General features: G+C 45.0%; 1 protein-coding gene across 3 annotated transcripts in view; it reads right to left on the bottom strand.

The window, feature by feature from the left end:
* The window catches only part of RSPH1 (radial spoke head component 1), a 38,170-nt gene that overhangs the window by 9,776 nt on the left and 4,461 nt on the right, over nucleotides 1-23,933 (bottom strand). Inside the window, exons 2-6 of one of the 3 annotated variants that reach the window (XM_037831301.1) lie at nucleotides 23,363-23,476; nucleotides 23,149-23,254; nucleotides 12,453-12,543; nucleotides 11,785-11,920; nucleotides 9,077-9,148 (exon numbers count right to left, since the gene is read on the bottom strand). In XM_037831301.1, coding sequence (XP_037687229.1) covers nucleotides 9,077-9,148; nucleotides 11,785-11,920; nucleotides 12,453-12,543; nucleotides 23,149-23,254; nucleotides 23,363-23,476 — 519 coding nt within the window. The remainder of the gene's footprint in view (nucleotides 1-9,076; nucleotides 9,149-11,784; nucleotides 11,921-12,452; nucleotides 12,544-23,148; nucleotides 23,255-23,362; nucleotides 23,477-23,933) is intronic. The other 2 variants (XM_037831308.1, XM_037831318.1) reach the window with 2 other exon arrangements.

The raw sequence follows: 23,933 nt of genomic DNA, 5'->3' as shown, positions 1-23,933 counted from the left end.
GTGAGAAAACAATTGGAACAATGCAAAGAAGATATACAGGAGCTTCCGTTTCCAGAGGCTCCTGAGGAGAGGAGGGTGAGGGTGTATAAACCCGCTGAGTCTCTGTACCCTCTCAGGGAAGTATCTATTGGATCAGGAGAAATTGGTTATGTAAATGTCCCATTAACAAGTACAGAAGTAAAGAAGTTCAAGAAGGAAATGAAATCATTAATGGAGGACTCAGCAGGGCTAGCTGAACAATTAGCTCATTCTTAGGCCCCAGTTTATATATCTGGTCTGAACTTATGTCCATACTAAATATCCTCTTCACGGGAAAGGAAAGGGGAATGGTGAGGAGGGCGGCTATGAGAGGATGGGAGAGGAAGCACCCGCCCGGACAAGGGGTGAGGCAGAAGTTCCGCAGTGTGGACCCCAATTGGGATAATAATGATCAGGGGGCTAGAACATAGATGGAAAATCTTAGAGAACTAGTTATACTGGGAATAAAATTGGCTGTACCCAAATCCCAGAACCTAAGTAAGGCCTTTGAGGTAAATCAGGAAAAAGATGAGACCCCCTCAGCCTACTTGCAAAGGTTGAGGGACCAGCTGAGGAAATACTCAGGGATGGACCCGGTAATCCTGTGGCCCAGGGAATGCTAAAGGTCAGCTATGTAAAGGGATCTTGGCCTGATATTCAGAAAAAGATCCAGAAAATGGACGGATGGTTGGATAAGCCATTGAAGGAGTTATTGAGAGACTCTCAGAAAGTGTTTGTAAGAAGGGAGAAGGAAAAGCAGAAGCAGAAAGCCAAGGTCATTATGAGCACAGTTGACCTCATGGTCAAGGAGAGATTAGGGATGAGGCAGGAAGGAGACAGACGGGTGAGATAGAGAAGCAGTTGGGGCCAGTTAGAAAGAGGGGGGATTGGTCTGGGGGCAGAATTCAGGCCATGGCTGGCTTACCTCTTCCCCAGAAAAAAAAAAAAGGGAACTAAGGAAATTTCTGGGTTTGGTGGGGTGTTGTATATGTTCAGATTTAAGGATTCTGTGACATGGGGTTTGTGTAATTCTCTATCCATATACTTAAGTGATGTGGGGCTGAATAGATATTGGTGGATACATTTGCATATTTTAGTGTATGAATTCTAGGAGTTAAAAATTTGTGTATCTAATGGAAGTTTGGGTTGTGTGTTTACACAGGGATGTGGGATAATTATATTTGTATGTAATGAAAGCACGTGATACGATTATGTAGGAGTCTTTAAAGCTGTGGAAGTTTGTCAGTGTCTGGTTTGAGACTTGGCAGAGATTTCCTGTGTGCTCATCTCTGGTAGACTGGAGATCCTTCTTTATGTCTTTGTGGCATATACTAGTTTGTGTGTACTCTAAAGCTGGGCAGTTACGTGCAGGTTCACAATAGTGTGGAGAATGAAACAACTCTTTACTTGAAACTGTAAAAGAAACTGGCTATACATGCTTGCAAATGGGCATAATGTGTGGTTTTGTATGGTTCTGGGTGTGTATATACGAATTTTACTGTGTACAGCGTTTTCCCTTAGGTAGAAGTGGTTTGAGTATGTGTAAGTTGTATGTATCTGTCTGTTCCAAATATATAAGGGGCTGTGTGTTCTTGTGATTTGTAGTATGATTTTGCTGATATATTTTGGGCAAAAGCAAAAGGTTCATAATCAGAGTGCAAGAGAATTGTATGCACACGTTTCTGTAAAAGGGGTTGAGGTTCACTGAAGCTGCATTGAACAAACTTGGGACAGTGAGTGGTGCATGTCTCTTCCCAGCTCTGTGTTTGGTGATGCCAGGTTGCTAGCTTGAAACTGGCTCCGGTGGGAATAGAGGCACCACTTATATTGTCAAATGCCACACACCAAGGCTTGTCATCCTCCCCCTGAAGAGTGGATTATTACTCATCTGGCAGCAAACCTTGTGTGTGTGTTCAAGGTGTACATACATGTAAATCAAGTATATTCAGGCATCACTGAACTGGGTATATTGAAGACTGGATTTTCAGTGGGTATTTGGGAATGGTGAGCCTTTTTGTTCATTAATCCTGGGTTATTCTGAATTATTGTTGTCCTTTAGTCTAATTGCTCCATTCTGTTTAGCAGTAAATAGCCTTAAATGCTGATAAATTCTTGCTGTGCTTCATATAAATGAGTTCAGGGGTGTCTGTACCTGAGGGAAGTGTTAGCAGTTTTACACCAGGGGAGTCATTGTGAAGTATAGACCATGTGTAACCTGGCTGTTAAGCATTTTAGATGTGTGGGCCTTTATACTGTAGCTAAACAAATATGTAAATGATGCATAATTTGCCAAAGGGTTAATAAAGTTCTAAGGAAACAAGTACATGGGGGAAGGGAACCAGGCTCAGGCCATTTCAGAGTATTCAAGTTGATTACACTGAGATGCCCCCAGTGGGGCGGCTAAAACTAGAGATCTCCCTTCCTTAGATTCAAAGAACTTCTTCCTTAAAAATTATGTACTGGCTTTGTCTCCTACTCTGTCATCCCTCAGGCACCCTGGTTTGCTGGCCCAGACTCCACCCCTTGAATTTGCTGTCCATCAACACCATCCTGGCAGCTGGGTCCTGATCAAGACATGGAAGGAGTCCAGACTTCAACCAGCCTGGGAGGGACCTTATCAGGTTTTGTTAACAACTGAAACAGCAGTCTGGACGGCAAAGAAAGGCTGGACTCACTACACCCGAGTAAAGGGACCAGTATCTGAACCGGACAGTAAGTACCCAGCAACTCCGTGCAAATCTTGGAAAATAACTTCAACCTCAGATCCCTTCAGGGTCACTCTAAAAAGACAATAGCTGGGAGAGAATATTGGAAAAGGTGGGGGGCAGGTCAAACCCTGTGTCTCCATACCACTTGGTCAGGTGCTTCAGAAAACTGAAGAATGGGCAGCTTAAAGCTCAGACTAGGAATGGGGATAATTATGCTAGCCATAATGTTCCCAGTTTGGAAGGCAATGAGTCCTGTCAAACTAGTAATAAATATAACTGAAAGCTTAAGAGTTTCAAACAGTGCAGTTTGACGCATGTCAGGCAGTGGACTGTGGGAATTTGGAGTACCAGCGGTGGCTGAGTGGGAAGGATAAATAGCTATGCCCGGAGCCAGTAAGGAATGTTTTCAGCTGAGCCTCCCCTGGCCTTTCTTGGGCTGATGTATGGTGGACTACCCAATACAAGGGATGGACTGTAGATAGGAGTTGGATCTGCCCAACCCACTGGAAATAAAAGGATAAAACAAACTTTTATAAAGGTAATACCCCACCAAAATGCAAGAATCATCAATGCAACCCAGTGGTAATAACTATTAAAGGAGCTGATAAACAACCCAATACCAGTGGGGGAGTTGATGGGGTATATGGTATAGGGATAGAGGTTACTGGTAGGGATCCTCTGGGGAGATTGCATCTATGAGCCCTTTCTCCTCTATTAAACTTGTCATTAACAATGTTCTCTCCAGTTAGCCCTTCAGTAATACTTAAGGGGGCAAGGTAATTAGAATAATCAAAGCAGAAAACTTAAAGCAAACCATAGAAATAGAAACAGGATATGGGGATGCAAATGCCTGGGTGGAATGGGTTAAATATACACTCCAGAGCTTAGGCAAAAGTAACTGCTAAGCCTGTGCAACAGGCCGACCACTGCTCGGATCGTGCCCTGTCCCTTTGGTGTGGAAAAGCATGAGAAGAAGTTCAAGTGTGTGCTGCTCCTTTCCCAGAACACTACTCCTGGGGAAAATTGCAGTACATTGTCCTCCCTTTTTCCTCCAATCAGGAGAGGAAACACCAAGGCCAGGCTAGCTCCTCACCTTGGTCCAGGAAACCACTCTGCCTGTCTCTCTGGATGGGGAGAGGGGCTCCAGGATCTCAGGACCATGGCCTCGTGTACCCCAGTGTGGGATGTGACTGAGGATAGTACCGGCAGTTTCTCCAGTCTAACCACACCCCGAGCAGACCTTTGGTGGTGCTGCGGAAGGGGTGTCCTCCGACCAGTGTCACCTGAAAAGTGGAAAGGACCTGTGTTCTGGTCCAATTGGCCATCCCAGTCACCCTGGCATTTGAGAAAGCAGAGGATGTGAAAACCCAAGAGAAAAGGGAGAAAAGGAGTTTACCTGGTTCTTTTGACAATCGGATATATTTAGACAGTATGGGAGTTCCACGGGGGATCCCAAATGAGTTCAAAGCTAGGAATCAAATAGCTGCAGGATTTGAGTCATTTTTGTTCTGGTGGGTCACGATTAATAAGAACTTAGACTGGATTAATTACATATATTATATCCGACAAAAATATATCAATTGCACCAAGAATGCAGTTAAGGGCATCACAAAGCAGCAAAATGCCATTAGCCAAATGGCATGGGAAAATAGATAGCCTTAAACATGATGCTCGCTAAAAAAAGTAGGCGTTTATGTAATGATTGGCAGTAGTTGTACATTTATCGCAAATAATATAGCACCTGATGGGACCATCACCAAAGCTTTGCAAGGTCTAACAGAGAACTCAGGTATTAATAACCCCCTTACTGGGTGATTGGAAAGCTGGTTGGGAAAGTGGAAAGGGGTAACATTGTCCATAGCTGAAGTACTCACAACAGTTGGGTGCTATATCATCCCACAGGTACAGGGATTGACTCAAAGATTTATTAAGACGGCCCTAATCAAACAAATGCCAGTTCAATACACACAATACAATTTGTACCCCCTCAAAGAGGAGGATCTTTATGATGAGGAATGTGAGAAAGCTCTCCAGAGGTTTAAGAGACTAAAATGTGAAAGCTAAAAAGAGTTTAAAAGAAAAAGGGGGGAGTTGTGAGAATTAGATTAAGTTTAGCTTTCACACAGGGTGGGGGCAGCTCAGGGGAACGGCAGAGGGTCAAGAAGCCAAGCTAGAATCGGTGGCCGGTCCTCCTGTTTATCCGCCCACTGTCCTTGCAAGGTGGAGACTGGAGGGGGGGGAATGGCTCCTTAAACAGCTTCATAAGTTGTTACCAAACTAGCTCAGACTGGCTCTGCAGTTCAAGAACAAAGGAAATAGGGGTGGAGACTTCTTTCAAATGTTCCGAGTCTGCACAGGAGACTTTTCTTTCAAATGTTTCCAATTTGGGCGGGCTGCATGTTTCAAATTTGTGTGGCTAGTTAGGCTTGTTGAATAAAATGTAACCTCTGAAGTATCCAGCCAATGGAGAAACGGGAGGGACTTGCGGTTAGGTGTAGGAAATAAATACTGCTGGGTCTATTGTTCTGGGCGCCAACCCCCACATTTCGGTTGGGCCCGTTCTTGCAAGATTGTGAATAAATTCTTTTCTTCGCCACAATCGGGTGAGCGTTTATTCCTTTTTAGGAATAGTGCTTGTTTCTCACAGCCTCATCTAAAGAGAGGTCTGGGGCCTCTGTCCTGCCCCAGGAGTGGGGGGTTGGCTTCACACCTGAGGGATTTCCAGGTAGGAGGCTGTGCTCACCCAGATGACCAGGTGGGGTCTGGGCAGCCAGGAGAAGCAACCCTGCGGTTCAGAGGCTGAGGCTCTGAGCCCACCTCCAAGGAAGGGAGGGGGCTGGAGGTGAGCGGCCAGCGGCTCAACCACTGGCATGCAAGGAGACCCCAGTAAAAGGGCTGGACACGGAAGCTTCCCTGCTTGGTCGTGCACATCCCTGCGCTGGGAAGGCTTGCATTTGGGGACCCTCCCGGACCTCGCCCAATGCATCTCTTTTCTGGCTCCTTTTCATTTGAATCCTTTTGGCTATGAGAAAACTGCGGTCAAAAGAAGAGCACTTTCCTGGGTGCTGTGAGCCCTTCCAAGGAACTGCTGAACCTGCAGGGTGGTGGGAAACCCCGAAGGTGTGGCCCCAGGGACCCCAAACTTGCAGGTGGTGCCAGAGCCTATGGGGGCCGTGCCCTTGACCTGGGGAGCCTGACCTCACCCAGGGAGCACCGTGGGATCACTGAGGAGGACAGCCCAGCGGTTTAGCTTCAGGATCCCAGGCCAGGGCCCCAGGATGCAAAGGATGTCGGGTGGAGCCGAGAGGACAGCAGGGATGGGCCGTGGCAGGGGCTGGCTCGGCCCTTCACAATCTTGCCCCCCTGTGGCAACCTGTGGCCTGAGTAAAACAGGCCTGCAGATCTTTGTTTGGTGCACAGCAGTCTGCATGACCTAGGCAGCTAAATGTTTAATCTACTGTCTTTCTAAGCCAGTAAAGAAAAAAAGGGTAAATTGACCTTAAAATGTAATTTTATGCAAGCAGGCAGGAAGTGAGAGGCTCTCCATCTCACAAAAAGAGCAAAATGTAATTGTTCAAGTGCTATTCTAGTCCTTCCTGTACCACCCCCCAGGTCAGAGTGACCTGTTCCTGCATCTGTGCTCCCCCCACCCTTAGGGAGGCCTTTGTCTTAGACCCTTATAAAGGGCTTCCTGTCCTCTTTGCATTGCTCAGTCATCTTCCCCGGGAACGTGATGCCTGCCCGGCCTGAGAGAGCTGTCATGATCTCTCCACTACTTCTCACCCTGTAAGTAAGCCCTGAATAAAAGTTCATGCATCAGAAAATGCTCGTTGTCTTTTTGGCCTTTGGACTGGCATGGCCCTCATGGGCTGCAACACCCCCCCTAACCCACAGAGCGGCGTTTGTCCCCTGAGACGGAGGGCGCCCCCCCACCCCCACCCCACTTCTGCTGATCTGGAAGGTGCTACGGAAGGGGGTCCAAGCTGTCCCTCAGCAACAGATAAACCAGAAACATCTCAGCCAGCTAAGGATGAGTGGGTGGATTTGGTGGTAGGTGCAGTGTGGTCCCATGGCCTTCCTCAGAAAAGAAAATGGGTAGATGCAAGTGCTGGGGGTGGGCACGGGTCCTGTCCTGGGGGTGGGGGCCCCCTGTGAAAAGGGCCACCGAGGAGAGACCCTCAAAAGGCAAGGCCACTTGGAGTTGGGTGGGCCTTCACCCAGGGTGACTGCGGTCCTCACGGGCAAAGGGGCTTGGACCCAAAGCAGAAGCCAGAGCCGTGTGTCGGGGCAGAGGTGAAGCTACCACCATGACCTGCAGGCTCTGGAGAGCGCGGCTGGCAGACGGCCTGACTTTGGACGTCCAGCCTCCAACACCATGGGAAAAGAAACTCCCGTTGCTTAAGCCAACCCGTCGGAGGGATTTCATTTCAGGGTGTGAGAAACAAGCACCATTCCTAAAAGGAATAAATGCTCACCCGATTGTGGAGAAGAAAAGAATTTATTCACGATCTTGCAAGAACGGGCGCCCAACCAAAATGTGGGGGTTGACGTGCAGAACAATTGACCCAGCAGTATTTATTCCCTACACCTAACCGCAAGTCCCTCCCCTGTTTCTCCATTGGCTGGATACTTCAGAGGTTACATTCTATTCAACAAGCCTAACTAGCCCAGCAAATTTGAAACATGCAGCCTGCCTAAATTGGAAACATTTGAAATACATTTCCCACGCAAATTTGCAACATTAGGAACCATTGGAACAAATCTCCACCCCTGACTATAATGGTTATGCACAGGCCTCTTTAGAGCCAGTCTGGGCTAGCTTGGTAACAAGTTATGAGGCTATTTTGGGAACCTCTACCCTGAGTCTCCACCTTGCAAGGATAGTAGATAGTGGGTGGATAAGCAGGGGGACTGACTGTGGATTACAGTTTGTCTTTTTAACCTTCTGCCAATTTCTTAACTGTCCCACCCTGCAAGGCACACCTATTCTGTGTGAAAGCTAAACTTAATTTCATTCTCACAAGGGGCCCTAGCAAGCTAAGACAACGGGCGAGTTTATAATGTAATCTTAACACTGTTAGATCCCAGAAGAAGAAACTAACATGTAAAAGGAGTTTCTAACTCAAGGGCCCCACAGGTTATCTCACAAGAAAACAGGTGCCCCATAAACTAAAGAATGAAGGCTGTTCAAGGCTGTTCAAGGCCGTCCCAGTGGCCCCTCAAAGGCGGGTAAGGCAAGGACAGAGATGCCCATAAAATAAACAACCAAGAAGGCCTGCTCTCCCCAGTTAGATAATGCAGCTTATTTCCTAAAAAGAATATTGTCTCAGAATTCTACCAACCAATCACCCCAAAACTAGATAAGCACTCACCCAAGCAAGGCACAGAACATCACAGCAGACACCCTACCCAACGTGGGTTCCTTTTTTCCCTTAAAGAATGCTGCTCTCAGATAGAGAGCAGGAGCCATTATCTTTCTCTTCTTTTCTGCTGGCTCCCACTTGCTTTCTTCCTCTAATAAATCTTAAACTTTATACTTAAACTTTAACTCGCTGCATTGTATGAATTCCTGAACGGCTCCAAACCTAACAAACACATGATGAAAGCACACCTAAGGGACTTTGGAGACCAAAAGAACATTCTCCAGACTCAGACTCCTTAAAATGCTATTCTTGAAACAAGTCAGAGGATAAACAAACAAGTCAAAGGACCTAAAACCAGTACCAAAATCAGGACACTACTAATTTGCCCGTTATGTCCAGGCACTCGTCTGACATTAAAAATGACAGGAATAAAAACACAGACATCCATACCCCCAACACACACAAATACATATTTGGATACCTAATAGTGACATTATTTGCTCACTAATTTAATATTAACCAGGGAGCATCAATTTAATATTAATGTTAAATATTGGACAGGAACAAAAAGACAAAATTATTCATCAACAAGGCTTTAAGAGGTGCAAGTCACACACCTGAAATGCTAACAGGTTTTGGATGAACTGTGGTGATGTCACTGTGCCAGAATCCAAATGTCATTTTGAGGCCCTAAGATTGTCCAGGGCTCTCTGACTCAGGACTAGCCAACTCACGTTGACAGAAACTGGGATTGGATTTCAGCAATAAGAGTGAAATTATGTGATTTAGTTCTGGCAATTTGGTTCTATACTAATGCATGCAAATTAAGAGGGAAAACAAAAATGTAAAAGTTCCCCAAGAGTTGGCACAACTTTTTATCCAAATCACCTCTAAGCTTGTAGGATATTAATGGGGAGTGGTATCTAATTGAGCAGCTCTTTTATGTGTGGAGGTAGAGAGACAACAGGCATATACTCTGCGACTCACCGTGTCTGTTAAGCGATACTCGCCATGCTGCTCACAGCCAATGTCAAACACATACTTCCCAGGGCCAACGGGCTACAGCAAGAGAAAACAAAAGTGCTTCAATCTTAGTTTTCAACGCCCGCTATAAAATACCAAATGCTTTATCAACATCATCACCATAAACCTCCCCAAACTGTATAATTAGGCAAAGTCCAGCAGGGCTTAATTATGCTTTTATGAACTAACGGCGAATGGTATTGTAGAGGATATGTCCTGTTACATCTTGTAAAACTTTAACCACATTTTTTCTTTTTATAAAAGCGATGAATTCGTTTTAGAAATTTTAATGAGTCAAACTAGCTAGAGATAAACTATTACCAGCTTGATGTACTTTGTGACCTTATTTCTAGTGCAGAGATTTTCTTTACAGAAATCTGATCATAATTAGACATACTGACTTGCACCCTACTTTGCTTTGACTTAGAAATACGACTTCCCATCTTTACAAGTATTCTACCATAGTACCAGGTATCAACCTGGAATTTTATTTCATCCGTGAATTATAATATACTTAACTAATTTACTATCGTCAATACCTGATATGCAGATACTTTTCTTTGACAAGAAAATACTATAGTGAATACCCTGAGTCAAATCTTTATGTGCACTTAATATTTCCTTAGGGTAAATTTTCAGAAGTAGAATTTCGGGACAAACGTGTATATGCATTTTGCCCACAATGAGGCACCTAATAATTTTCCCTCCCCCAGCAGCACTTAGGACCCCAAGACAAACACTGGTGCTTTCTGGACATTACCAAGTTCTTCTGTCTTTATATGTTTTTTATATTAAAAATCATTTTAAGTCACATCTTTTAAATTATTCATAAGGCTGACATTTTCTTCAAGATTTTTGGCTATTTAAATTTCATTGACTAAGCACTTAATATGCAAAAGGTTGCAAATATTCTAACCTCATTTGTCGTGTCCTCTTAATTTTCTTTATATTGTTTTCTAATCTATAGGGGTTATTTTTATAAAGTTAAATCTATTGGTTTTACTTTTGTTTCTGCTTTGAACACTGTTTCTTTAATTTCAAAGTTAATAAATCAACATTCTCTTCTATGTGTGATTTACTTGTTTACATTTAAACCTTTATTCCTTCTAGAAATTATCTTCATCTATGTGCTCTAATTTTACTTTTCTCCCCAATGGTTAGCAAGTTGTCCTGGCACCATTCCTTGACTTCTCTATCATTTCTTCATTAATTTGAAATGGTATCCTCACTAAATGCTAAATTATTTTATCTACTTGGAACTGTCTCTGAGCTTTCCAACCTGCTTCATGAATCTTTACCTCTCTATCCAAGCATCAGACACAATATTAAATGATTGATAATTTTATGGTATGTGTGAATCATTTATCAGACAAGGCTGGGAACAGGTATTTCTCCAAGGAAGAAACACTGACCAGGAATAAAAATGCAAAAAGAAGCAGGACCTCACTAGTAACCAGGGAAACACATGTTAAATCAGTGAGAACATTTTTACCCATTGGATTTGAAAAAAATAAAAATATTAAACACTGATAATATCCAGTGTTGATAAGGATATGGGATAAAGAAATTCTCAAATTCTGTTGGTGAGAGTATGAATTGGTACAGCTTTTAAAGGCAATTTGGCTGATCAATCATGATTCCACTTCTCAGAATTTAAACTACCTAAGTACTCCCAAGGTGTGTCTTTGTGTATCTGTTTCTGTCCTGATATGTTACAATCCTACTTACGGAATTAAAACCCCAACACCCTAATTCTGTATAGGATGTATGTATAAGTGCATGTATGTGACGCACAGAAAGACACACCAAAGGACACATCTGAGAGCTAGAGAAGGAGGGAGAGGGGAGGGAGGGCTGGAGAGCGAGGTGAGGGTGGGGATGCTGATGTCTGAATGAGACAACTGGAATGCACTAGTATTATTTGAATGACTCTAAGGTTTTTTTTACCAACTAGTAAAACAAAGCCTCCATTTTTACCCTTATTTTTCAGAGGAGGCTGTTCTCATTTATTCTCCCGGATGACTTTTGTCAAGATCCCTTCCCTCTCCTCCCACCTCCCCACTCCCCCCTCCAAAACATCCCATGAGCATTTTGCTGGGAATTACACACACCAGGTATAGATTTGAGGAGAATGTGCTGTTTTAATGAAGACTAAAAGTAGAATCTGGAAAGAGCATATGAATGACATGCAAATGATAAACTGGGTTTTAAGAGACCTTGAAAACACTTGATTAAATCAGTTCAGCGTTTCCTATGTTAACCAGTAACTTGCTCAACCCATTCTTTCTTCGGGGACAGCTTCCCCTCTACCCTCTCCCAGCCCCACCAACCCCGGGTGAAAGGCTCTGAATCAATCCGGGTGAAAGGGTCTGAGCTAATCGGGGTTTCTCCGCATTGCTCTAGGGTTTAGCCAGGCCCCCATGTCCTCCCAATGGAGGGGCCCCATGGAGGATACTGTGAACTGGAAAGGCTTCGAGGGCCCCCCACGCCCACCCTAGGCCTTCTGTGACCTGAGGGACAGCGCAGGTGGCCCTGCTCTACCTGGAGGGGATGGGACGGGGCGCCCTGAGCCTTCAGAGTTCTCGATTGAGTAGTCTGTCCCCACGTTTTTCCCGCCAGCAAGAGGGGGTGTAGGGGCTCTCGCAGGCCAGCCTCGCCTCCCGTGGACTTACGTTTTTGTTCAAGAACTTGCCCTGGTACCTGTGGTTCAGGTGGATGAGCTCGGCCGCGCCCTCCTGCTGTCCGTTCGCCCAGCTCCCCACGTACTTACTCCCGGTCTCCGCGTAGAAGTAGGTGCCCTGCCCGTGCCTGCGGGGACAGGGGCGCTGGCCTGGGGCTCCACAGGTGCTCGGGACACAGACACTAGAACGAGGGCGGCCACGACGGTGCCGGCGACCCAGCTCACGGGCGACTTGGTGTCTGCATCTGCACCCCATCGGGGGATGCCTCCTGCTCGGGGCGCCCCGGGGACGGGCAGCAGCCACCGGACGGAGACCACCCTCCCGCGTGTGGGCTGGTTCAGCGAGGAAGCAGCAAGACGTCTGGGGGTCGGGGTGCCCCCTTACCCTCCATGCCCTGGGCCCACGGGTGTGGGACACTTTCGCAAGAGTCCTGCCCCACTGATGAGCGGGCAAGGTGGCGGTCAGTCCCCGAGTTCCAGGGCCCTGCTTGGGCTCGGGAACGGGCTAGCCTTGGAACCTGGGCGGGGTTAGGACCACCTGGCACGGCTGCTAAGGGGGCTTTGGTTGTGACTCTGTTTCTTTACGGATGTGAACAATCTGAAGCCGGCATCACGTTCCCATTACCCTTGAGGCCCTATGAGATGGGGATGAAGCCGAACCTTTGGTGGGCGAACCATTCTCCCGTGTAGGTGTCGTTGTTGACATAGTAGTACACGCCGTGGCCGTGCCGCTGGTCATCCGCCCACTCCCCTGCAAGGGACAGCACAGAGAGGAGCCCACGTGAGGCAGGAGCCGGCCCTGCACCACCTCTGCCCTCTCACAAAGGCCCAGGCCGGTTGGCTCTAAGGCTGCAGACGCCTCAGCCCAGGGCCCCACGCGGGCACACGCCACCCGGCTCACACGACTAGATGTGTGCAGAGGTTTTGCAGATGATAGATACCAAAGCTGCTGTGTCTCTCCACCCTGGCTCCCCTCCAGGCCCTACCTCTTGCACCAGCTGGCATGGAGGGGCCTGGCCGCTGTGCCTGAGGCCAGAACGAGTCAGGGATCCTCTTGGCAGAGGCCTGATGAGGTGTGTGTCTGTGGGGACCGTCCCCTGCGTGTACTGACAGTGTGTTTCACCAACCAGTCAGCGGCTGAGACGGGAGTCACTGCAAGGTTGTCCTGGACCCAAAACCAGCGGCCCAAACACCACCTTCCACTTACCTGCAGGCAGTACCTGGTGGCCCAGCCCAGGCCTGGGGCTCCTTCACTTCCGGGCCTGCTTGTCTACCCTCACCCCACCTGCACACCGCCCTCCCTCCAGGGGCACCGAGCCTCGGCTTCTACTCTTCCCTCACCTGGAGTGGCCTCCCCTGCTCACCTCCGTACAGGTTCGTGCCAAGTTCTTGCAGACTTGATATGAAATATTGAAATGGACAACAATTTCAAATTACTCACCTCTACAGTGAGGACAACACAAGCTAGTTAATGAGTGTTGTCAAGTCAAAGAGGATGTAAGGATTAATCCTTGACCTACAAAATGCAAAATGTCCTCAAATCTGACAGTTCACATATATGAAAGAAAGTTAACAGAGGTTTTCCACAAATGGGCAGCTCACCTACAAACTTACATGACTTTACCAATAAAAAGTTGTTAAGCTGAAAGATACTTATAATTTTAAAAATTTCCAAAACTGACACTCTATAACCAACTAAGCAACAACTCTTCTTTTCCCCTTCCCTTCAGCCCTTAGTAACCCATAATCTACTTCTCTACATATGAATTTACTATGTCTAGATATTTCACATGGATGAAATCATACAGTATTTGCCCTCATATGCCTTACTTATTCACTCAGCATCATGTCTGCAAGGTCCGACCATGTTGCAGCATGCCTCAGAACTTCCTTCCTTTTTAAGGTCAAATAATATTCCAGCATATGTGTACTGCGTTTCATTTATCCATTCATCTGTTGATGGACACGAGGGTTGCTTCCACTGTTTGGCTCTTATGAATAATGCTGCTATGAACTTTGGTGTACAAGTATCTGTCTGAGTCTTTGTTTTCAATTTCTTTGAGTATACACCTAAGAGTGCAATTTCTGGGTCGTATGTTAAGCCCATATTTAACTTTTTGGGGAACTTTCATACTGCTTTCCACAGTGGCTGCACCATTTTACATTCCCGTTCCCAGCACAATGCACCAGGGTTCCAGTTTCTCCACATCCTCTCCAACACTTGTTACTTTGTTTTTTAATGATAGCCAGCTTTGTGGGTGTGAAGTGATACCTCACTGTAGTTCTGATTTCCATTTCCCTAATGGCTAATAATATTGAGCATCTTTTCATTTGCTTATTGGCCACTTGAATATCCTCTTGGGAAAATATCTGTTCAAGTCCTTTGCCCATTTTTAATTGGGTTGCTTTTGTCTTTTGTTATTAAGTCATAAGAGCTCCTTACATATTCCTGACATTAAGTCTTTATCAGACATATGGTTTGCAACTATTTTCTCCATTTTGTAGGTTGTCTTTTCACCTTCTTGATAATGACCTTTGATATGCAGAAGTTTTTAATTTTGATGAAGTGAATTTTGTTTGTTTGTTTGTTTGTTTATTTTGTTGTTGTTCCTCATACTTCTGGTGTCATATCTAAGAGTCCATTGCTGAACCCAAGGTCTTGAAGATTTGCCTCTGTGTTATGGTTTTAGCTCTTATCTTTAGCTCCTTGATCCACTTTGAATTAATTTTTGTTTATGGTGTGAGGTAGGGGTCCACTTCCATTCTTTTGCATGTGGATATCTAGTTTTCCAAGCACCATTTGTTAAACAAAATACTCTTTCCCTCATTGGGTGGGCTTGGGACACTTCTCAAAAATCAATTGAAAAAAATAAAAATTTTAAGAATACAAAATAAATTTAAAAAATTAATTGGCCATGGTAGATATGCCTAATAGCCTTCCCATTGTATTAGCATACTTCATTAATAGCCATGTATATGGTGCTTGTTCCTAACCATGACTGTATGGTTACATCGTTAGATCTTGTTCAATCTGGTAGCTGAAAAAATCCCCTGGGTTTAATTTGCACATATTTAGTTATAAGAGGCTAATTATGCTCCACATAGTTAAAAGCCATGTATCCTTGTCTGTGAATGGCCTCTGTCCCTCTAATGAAGGCAGGAATTTTTCCATGTTGCCTCCTATGGCTCTGTGCACTCAACACATGTTGCTAAACAACTTTTCTGAGTCCAAATCGACCACAGCAGTGTGGGCATACTTCTGGACTCTCCATTCTATTCCATTGGTCTGCAGGTCTATCCTTATGCCTGGAACATACTGTTTTGATTACTGTAGCTCAATAGTAAATTTGGATATTGGGGAGGGTGAGTCCTCCAACTTTGTTCTTCTTTTCCAAAACTGTTTTTGCTATTTGGAACTCCTTGCAATTACAAATGATTTTGAGACTGGCTTTTCCATTTCCGCAAAAAGGCTGCTGAATTCTGATAAGAATTGTATTTAATTCACCGATCACATTGGATAGTACTGACATCTTAACAATATTAAGTCTTCTAATCTATGCACATGGAATGTCTGAAAAATACTTTGTAAAACTTTGAATAGTAAAAAACAAATTTTAATCTATTTGTTCATCAAAGAGGAAAGGTAGAATTTTCTTTCGATTCTCTATGAGAAAAAAAGATTACAAAATTGCTGTCATATAGAAAGACATTCAAAGAGTATTACTAACATGGGGAGGGAAAAGACATCTCTGAGGTGTGTCAGACATTAATTTTAAAAACTCTTATGTTTGTTCCTTGGATTTTGTGATGTTTGTGGTGTTTTTAATTTTTAATTTGTTTGATTTCTTTTCTCATTACAAATAAAAATTCAATTTCATACCAACTTTATATTATTTTTCTTAAAGAGAAAACTATAAGACACAAGTTTAGAGAAAACCTGGATCCACTTCCATATGAGGGTAAATAATACACAGTATGCTACAGATAAAATGTTTATTAGCCACATGTTTCAGTTTGCTAAAGCTGCCAGAATTGCAATATACCAGAAATGGGGTAGCTTTTCCAACAGGGATTTATTAGCTCACAAATTTAAGTTCTCAGGCTGTGAAAATGTCCCAGTTAAGGCATCAACAGGACAATACCCTCTCTGAAGAAAGGCTGCTGGCCTCTGGACTCCTCCGGCACGTGGGAAGGCACATGGCAACGTCCACTGGTCCTTTCCTTCCAGGTTTCGTTGCTTCAAGCTTCTGGCTTCAGCGGATCCCTCTCTCAGCTTCCGTGGGGCTTCTCTGAGCTCTCTGGGTCTATTCTGTGTGTCCTTTATCCTCCAGTAAAGACTCCAGTAAACATTAAGACCCCCTTGAGACAAAATAACCTAATCAAAAGGTCCTACCTACAATAAGTCTACACCCACAGGAATGGATGAAAAGAACATGACCTTTTCTGGGGTACATAACAGCTTCAAACTACCACACCAAGTAATATGTATTTACACAAATAAATCCCAATATTTATCTACAAAAGGAAAATTCTGTATATTTCCTCAATAAATCCAACATTTATTCAGCACCTACAATGTCCTGAGCGGTTTGAGATATTTACACGTACAGTTGTACAAATAATGGTGTGTGTCCTCGAGGAGCTTGGACTCAGCCTGGCAGACCCGGGTGCAATCTGCAGAGTACAACATAAGGCAACATCCAGAGCTATGTGGTTTATTTCAAAAAGCAGATGATAGTTCAGAAATGTGTAAGTTTAACAAAAATTCATGAAGAGAAGGAGGGTGGCAATGGGTAACAAATGAGGGGAAGACTGGGTTCCACGATGTCCTGTGTGACAAGGACGATGTGAGCAAGGGAGACGGGTAATCCCCTGATTGAACTAATTTGGTAAAGGAGGCTTGAACTTGGAAGTGGCCATGAGGCTACGCAGAATATACAGAAATCCTGGGGGACTTGTCTGGATCTTGAGGGAAGGGGTGTACTGGTAAACTGGTTATCGGAAAAGAAGAAAAGAAGAAAAAAGAAGGAAGTGGATGGGAAAAGAGGAGGAGGAGGAGTAGAAGCAGCAGGAGCTGGCACTGCCTTGAGTCACTTGCCAATTCTGTGATGTAAATTCTCCCACCACAACCAATTTCAAGCTACCTGTGGAGTTGGGAAAAGAAGCCCAGAATGGACCTCCAGGCCAGCCTGAGTGGGCTCCAGCATACCCCTGGGCTAAAACACATTCATCATTTGGTTTATTCCCAGCAAAAGACTGTGACAAAATTATTCCATCCTCCTCTATTGACTACATGGCTGGTCTCCAGGACAGCAAGGCAAGAAAAATATATTAGGTATTTTGAGACAGAAAGATGAAATGGCAAAGGGCACTTTCAAGCCAATGAAGACTGCTGGGCAAGCTTTGACAGAAGGCCGGGCCTACTTAACATAAAACCTGTTACAGACTCTGCCCAGCAGATCCCAGGGGCCCGCACAGCTGAGGAAGGTCATGCCCAGAAAGGTCACCTGCAAGTGGCAGGATTCCTTTACACAGCAAATGCCTTTTAGGAACACCATTGCTTTAAAATTACACCGAACTTTTATATATATATCAGAACCTAAGATGGCGGCTAGGTGAGACAGGGCAAAAAAACACCTCCGTGAAAAATACTAGATAAAAACCAGAAAGTTACCCAGAACACCAGTTTCAGCAACGCACCAGCTGGACAAGGTCTGCTAAAACCACAGGGACCATGCACTTGGTAAAACCGGGAGTCTGCATTCTGAAACGAGTGAGTGAGCCGACTGAAAGCCCCGTGGCTGCGCTGCAGTGTGGGGAAACCAGGGGTTGGGGTTTGGAGATGAACTAGTTCTTTTGAAAAAAAAAAAAAAAAAACCAGGAGCGGCTGCAGTTACGACGTTGAGAACCGTGCAGTGAAGCATGGCAGGAGTGGGCTGTGTGAACCTCTCGGTGTCTGGCATGGAGGATAGACTGCTGCTGATTCCCTCAAGGCTGGGGGGCAGAGGGGAGCACCAAAAGGAGAAAGAAACCATGCTGCTTGCAGCCGGCTCCCTGGCGGGCTGGAGACACTCCTCCCCAGGGCCGTACCCAGAGCCGCTCCAGGAAACCCAGTGTGACGGGGAGTGTATCCCACGGCACCGCGCACATGCCACAATATTGGCCGTAGACAGTGGCCTTGGGTGCATACACAGCTAGTTGTTCAGGAGCTGGGAAGGCGGAGCTGTGTGACAAGTGGGGGGTTGAGATGACCCATTCAGCCATCTTTGCATCAGGCTGGGAGCACCCTTGCATGGCCCCGCGGCCCGCGGCTTCCCTTGAGGGACAGTGCGCACTTGTGACATAGCACAGCCTTCCCTCAGCAGAGGTCCTGGAAGATCACAGCTGAGAAGGGGGGCCCGCTTGGACCGAGGGACGCTACGTCAATGCCGGCAACTTGTGGGTCACCAGCAGAGAAAATCTGGGGCAAAACTGAAATGAAGGCTTAGACTATTGCAACAGCCTTGAATCTCCGCGAACACCTGGGAGGTTTGATTATTAAAGCTGCCCTGCCTCCCTAACCACCCAGACACATGCCCCACAAGTTGTATTTTTTACAACTTGAAAGAACCCTCTCAAGCAAAGCAAATGCCAAGAGGCCAAAAACAACAGAAAATCTTAAAGCATACGATAAAACCAGACGATATGGAGAACCCAATCCCAAACACCCAAATCAGAATATCAGAAGAGACACAGTACTTGGCGCAATTAATCAAAGGACAACAATCAAACAATGAGAGCATGGCACAGGATATAAAGGACATGAAGAAGAACATGGCACACGATATAAAAGACATAAAGAAGACCCTAGAAGAGCATAAAGAAGAAATTGCAAGAGTAAATAACAAAAATAGAAGATCTTATGGAAATAAAAGAAACTGTTGGCCAAGTTAAAAAGACTCTGGATACTCATAATACAAGATTAGAGGAAGCTGAACAACAATTCAGAGTCCTAGAGGACCACAGAACAGAAAATGAAAGGACAAAAGAAAGAATGGAGAAAAAAATAGAAAAAATAGAAATGGATCTCAGGGATAGGACAGATAAAATAAAACATCCAAATTTAAGACTCATTGGTGTCCCAGAAGGGGAAGAGAAGGGTAAAGGTCTAGAAAGAGTATTCAAAGAAATTGTTGGGGAAAACTTCCCAAACCTTCTACATAATATAAATACACAAAGCATAAATGCCCAGTGAACTCCAAATAGAATAAATCCAAATAAACCCACTCCAAGACATATTCTGATCAGACTGTCAAACACTGAAGAGAAGGAGCAAGTTCTGAAAGCAGCAAGAGAAAAGCAATTCACCACATACAAAGGGAACAACATAAGACTAAGTAGTGACTACTCAGCGGCCACCATGGACATGAGAAGGCAGTGGCATGACATATTTAAAATTCTGAGAGAGAAAAATTTCCAACCAAAGATATTTTATCCAGCAAAACTCTCCTTCAAATTTGAGGGAAAGCTTAAATTTCTCACAAATGCTGAGAGATTTTGCCAATAAAAGACCTGCCCTACTTCAGGTACTAAAGGGAGCCCTTCTGACAGAGAAACAAAGAAAGGAGAAAGAGATACAGAGAATTTTAACAGACATATATAGAACCTTACATCCCAAATCACCAGGACACACATCTTTCTGTAGGGATCACGGATCTTTCTCCAGAATAGACCATATGCTGGGACATAAAACAAGCCTCAATAAATTAAAAAAAAAAAAAAAAAAAACAGTTGAATATATTCAAAGCACATTCTCTCACCACAGTGGAATACAAATAGAAGTCAATAATTTTTGATTTGTAACTTCACTATTTACTTCCTACATGATATAAAATACACAAACTCTAATGACCAATCAGTGGTTTTGAACTCAATGTAAAATATGTAATTTTTGACAAGAACTATATAAGGGTGGGGGAATGGAGGAGTATAGGAACATAGTTTACATGTCCTATTGAAGTTAAGTTGGTATCAAAGAAAAGCAAGATTGTTATGGATTTAAGAGATAAAATTTAAGCCCCACAGTAAACACAAAGAAATTATCAGAGAATATGACCATAGAGATGGAAAGTAGAGTATGGGTTATGAGAAGTGGGGGAAGGGGCAATGGGGAGTTAAGAAATGAGTGTAGGGTTGCTGTTTGAGGTGAAGGGAAATTTCTAGTAATGGAAGGTGGGAAGGTGATTGCATTACATTGCAACATTCTAAATGTGATTAATCCCACTAATGGAATGCTAGGGAGGGGGTGGATGGGAATATTTAGGCTGTATATATGTTTCCACAATTGAGAAAAAAAAAAAAAAAAGTCTAAATAGATGACAATTGAATGCCAAGGATGATCCTGGATGGAATCTGAGGATGGAGGACAGGAGGCTCAACGGGACATAGTTGAGCTATAAGGAAAAAAAAAAAAAAAGGAAATATAGAATGTAAGCTTTATATCAATGTTGAATTTCTTGAATTTAGCTGCGCTTAATGGGATTGCATAAAAGAATGTTCTTGTTCATGGGAAGTGTATACGTGAATTATAGTGTTTGTTCAAGGGTGTATGCAGCTTGCTCTCATATGTTCAGAAGACAGAGCAATAGATGATGAATGATAGATAGGGAGGGAGGGAGGGAGGGAGGGAAAGAGAAATGGTGGTATGACAGCATGTTAAAGTTGGTGGATCGGGGTATTGGGGGAGGGGGGTCAGGGTGTGCTAGAGTTCTGTGTATGGGGTTTGTATTATTTTTGCAACTGTTCCTATAACTTTGAATTTATTTCAAAATAAAATTAAAATATATATATATATATATCTTTCCAGTCCTAATCCTATACTTTGGCTTTAAAATTACAATGAACTTTAAAATATATATCTATCTTTCCAGTCCTAATCCCATACTTTCCTTTCATTCTTGATCTCCTCACCTGCATTTTTCTAATGAGATTTCTTTTCAGGAGAAGCCCCTTCAGCTGGCTGGGGGTGCTGGTTTGGGGTTGGGGTTTTCTTCTGGGAGAGCACTAGGTCAACTGTAAAGCCCTCCACGTAAGGAGATCAAGGCCATCACTGCCGGGCTCCCAGATGGTGAAAAGGGAAGCCCCCATGAGAAGTCCCCTCCCTACCAGCAGGCTCCTTCCACAGCTGGCTCACCAAGCCCAGAGGACAGGTTTAAACACTGAGCTGGACACCGGCTAAGCCCTTTGCACTTGTCAGGTCATGAGCTGAGCATGATGACCAAATGGCAGTTTTCCAGATGCAGAACCTCCAAACCAGAGAGTGTGGGGACTGCCCGCAGCCGCACAGCTGGTGGGGAGCAGGGCTGAAACAAGAATCCCAGTTTGTGTGTTCCAGCATCTGCCATTTGGGAGCTTCCAGGAAAGCCAACTACAAGCCATCACACCATTTTGTTTCTCCACAGTTTCATGATTAGACGTCTTCATTGCGGTTAGTTCTTACAAGCAGCAGGACCAGCACTGAAGAGGGATGGACGCCTTCTCTCCCATCCCACACTCATAGCCATCCCTGCACCCTTTAACTCTGTAGATGGGCTCCAAGGGCCTCCCCAAAATCTGGCACCATCCACCCCTCCAACCTCATCGCCTCTACCTGTACAAACCTCTGCTCCCTGCTGCTGTTCAAGCTGTCCACCCACTCCCAGGCGCTCTCACAGCTCTGCAGCCCTCTACCCAGCCCTTGGCCCCCTCATTACTCGCTGAGCATCTGGGGGGGTGGCAAGTACCGTTCCTTCCACCTCTGAGTCCTGGGGCTAGCCATGCCAGCACGAAACCATTCTGTGCCCAGTACAAAGGCCATCGGCCAAAATACCAGCGATGGATAACTCATCCATGCCTTAGCTTAGACTTTGGGATTGAAAGATTATCGATTTACTAAACTGAAGATACACTGTAGCTTCTGACCCCAGTTTCTATTACTGCCATAGTGAAATAAGACATTTATTTATACTTCATTCCCAGAAGAGATCTCTCAATAGTGAATGCAATGTGAGTCCTTTAACATATGAGAATCTTCTGGAAAAACAAAAATTTCCAAATGTTTCTGAATAAGTTTTGCATGTTAGGTAGCCTTCATATTAAAAATTTCTTAAATGCCTATTCTCAGTATTATGTGAGTGTGTGTGTGTTCAAACTGCATCAACATCCGTATGAAAAGTGACAACTATGAGATTAGCCTCATGAGGATTTGGCAAGCATAAATTAAACCCTAAATTAAATTATTTAAAGATGATTTTAAATAGCAGATGTTGTTTCTTCCGGAGCAAGACTTAAGACTTTAAAAACAGAACAAAACAAAACAAAACAAAACAAAAACACCATCCCTCTGAGGCCAGCATTCACCCTTCCCGTCTTGGTCTCAGAATCCGGCAGACTCCCCTTTCTGGAATCCCTCACCATGGCTTATCACTGGTTCCGGTTTTGTCTAGCAATGAGACAGGAACTTAAACAGCGGTTCTCACACGCCATGTGTCATCATCCCAGCTGTCATTTCCTGGGCCTTGCCATGAGTTAGGCCCAAATCTACATGTTTTGCACATAAATGTGCCCATTTAATCCTCGTTTACAGATGAGAAGGCTGGGGCTGGGGGGGAAGTCACTTGTATGGGGCCCCACCAAAGTCACCACCACACTCCAGGGGCTGGGGTCACAGATCTTTCTAGAAATCTGATGAAAACTAGATGACTGTTTCCCAGAACTGAAGGCCCAGAGCACAGACTTCTGCACACAGCTTCCAGAGGCTCATGGACCCCCCCAGGCACCCCCACCTGCTGCTCCCACGGTCTCCCTTCTGGGGTTTGGGCACCTGCCTTCATCCTTCCTTGGGGTTAGACTAAATTTCAGAGAGCGAGGTGGCCAGGTGCACGGGCAGCAGGGAGGAACTGGCAATAAAGGAACAAGAATCTCCCTGGCATATAAAACGGGCATGTGAGGGATTGTGGCAGAGAGAGGCAAAGCCAGCTCTGCAAGGCGGCATGTCCCCTGAAACAGAAGCCCTGGGGCCTCCATCTGAAGAAAAACATGTCAACCGGCAGAGGGGCTGCTCAGGAAGAGTCACAGCTGCCACCACCCAGGCCCACGCTCAGCTCCCTGTCACTTGCCCCCAGGCACACTGGCTCCCAGGGCGAGAACGTGCTGGTTCCACCGCAGACTAGTTCCTTCATTAAAAGGCATTCCGGTTCTTGAGTTGGCCTGGTTTGTTAAATGATTGACTGTTCTGGAGACCTTTAAGCTTTCTTGTATATTTTGGATCCACAGACAAGTGCAATCATGAAAGAAAAACCTTTGCAACCCAAAATTCTGGTTTGTAGTAACGTTTTACCTTCATATCTCGATCCATCTGGATATATAAAAGTGCCTTGGCCATGCTTCTTATTTCGAACATATTCCCCAATGTATCGAGCACCGTTTTTAAATTTGTAGGTCCCCTGAAACACATCATGATATAATCTGCGTCATTCCTAAAGTTAACGTTCACCGATCGATTAAACCCTCAGCTGTGAGTGGAAACCACCCGCGGGGCCGCCGGGTCTCACCTGCCCGTGCCTTTTACCGTATTCATAGCTGCCCTCGTACGTGTCCCCGTTGGGTAGTCTCGCTTTTCCATGTCCGTGACGTTCCCCTGCCTCGTTCCGATCCCCCTCATACTCCTGGGTAAAAGAAATCCAGATCACTGTGGCTACCATTTATGAGGCACTGCCCATGTGCAGAGCATCCTGTAAGCATCAGAGCACTGCGTGGTCATGGAACTCTGTATCATGAACAGTCGCATCATCCGCCAGGTGGGACGGTGCTCTCTGGTCCAGTGCCACCCAACGGGGACATGTCCACGGTGGGAGCCTCCCGCTCTCCCTCCACCCTGTGCGCTTGCAGTTCATTATGAGAATCCTTTCCAGTAGAAATACAATCAACCAATTTGTGAGAAATGCTAGGTTCTCCAAAGTGTGTTCTTCATAGGAAAGAACCTGGAGTAGCAAAGGCTTGTGTTCCACTCCCGAGCCCACGTGAACACCTTCCCTGTTTGTTTTCTCCAATAATCCGGGACTGAAAATGCAAATACCACGAGGGGAGGAAATCTTCCTTCCAAGGACCCTGGGGAGTCTGCCG

The sequence above is a fragment of the Choloepus didactylus genome, chromosome 1, assembly GCF_015220235.1.
Source record: "Choloepus didactylus isolate mChoDid1 chromosome 1, mChoDid1.pri, whole genome shotgun sequence".
NCBI lineage: Eukaryota > Metazoa > Chordata > Mammalia > Pilosa > Megalonychidae > Choloepus > Choloepus didactylus.
This window is presented reverse-complemented; position numbering and strand designations above follow the sequence as displayed.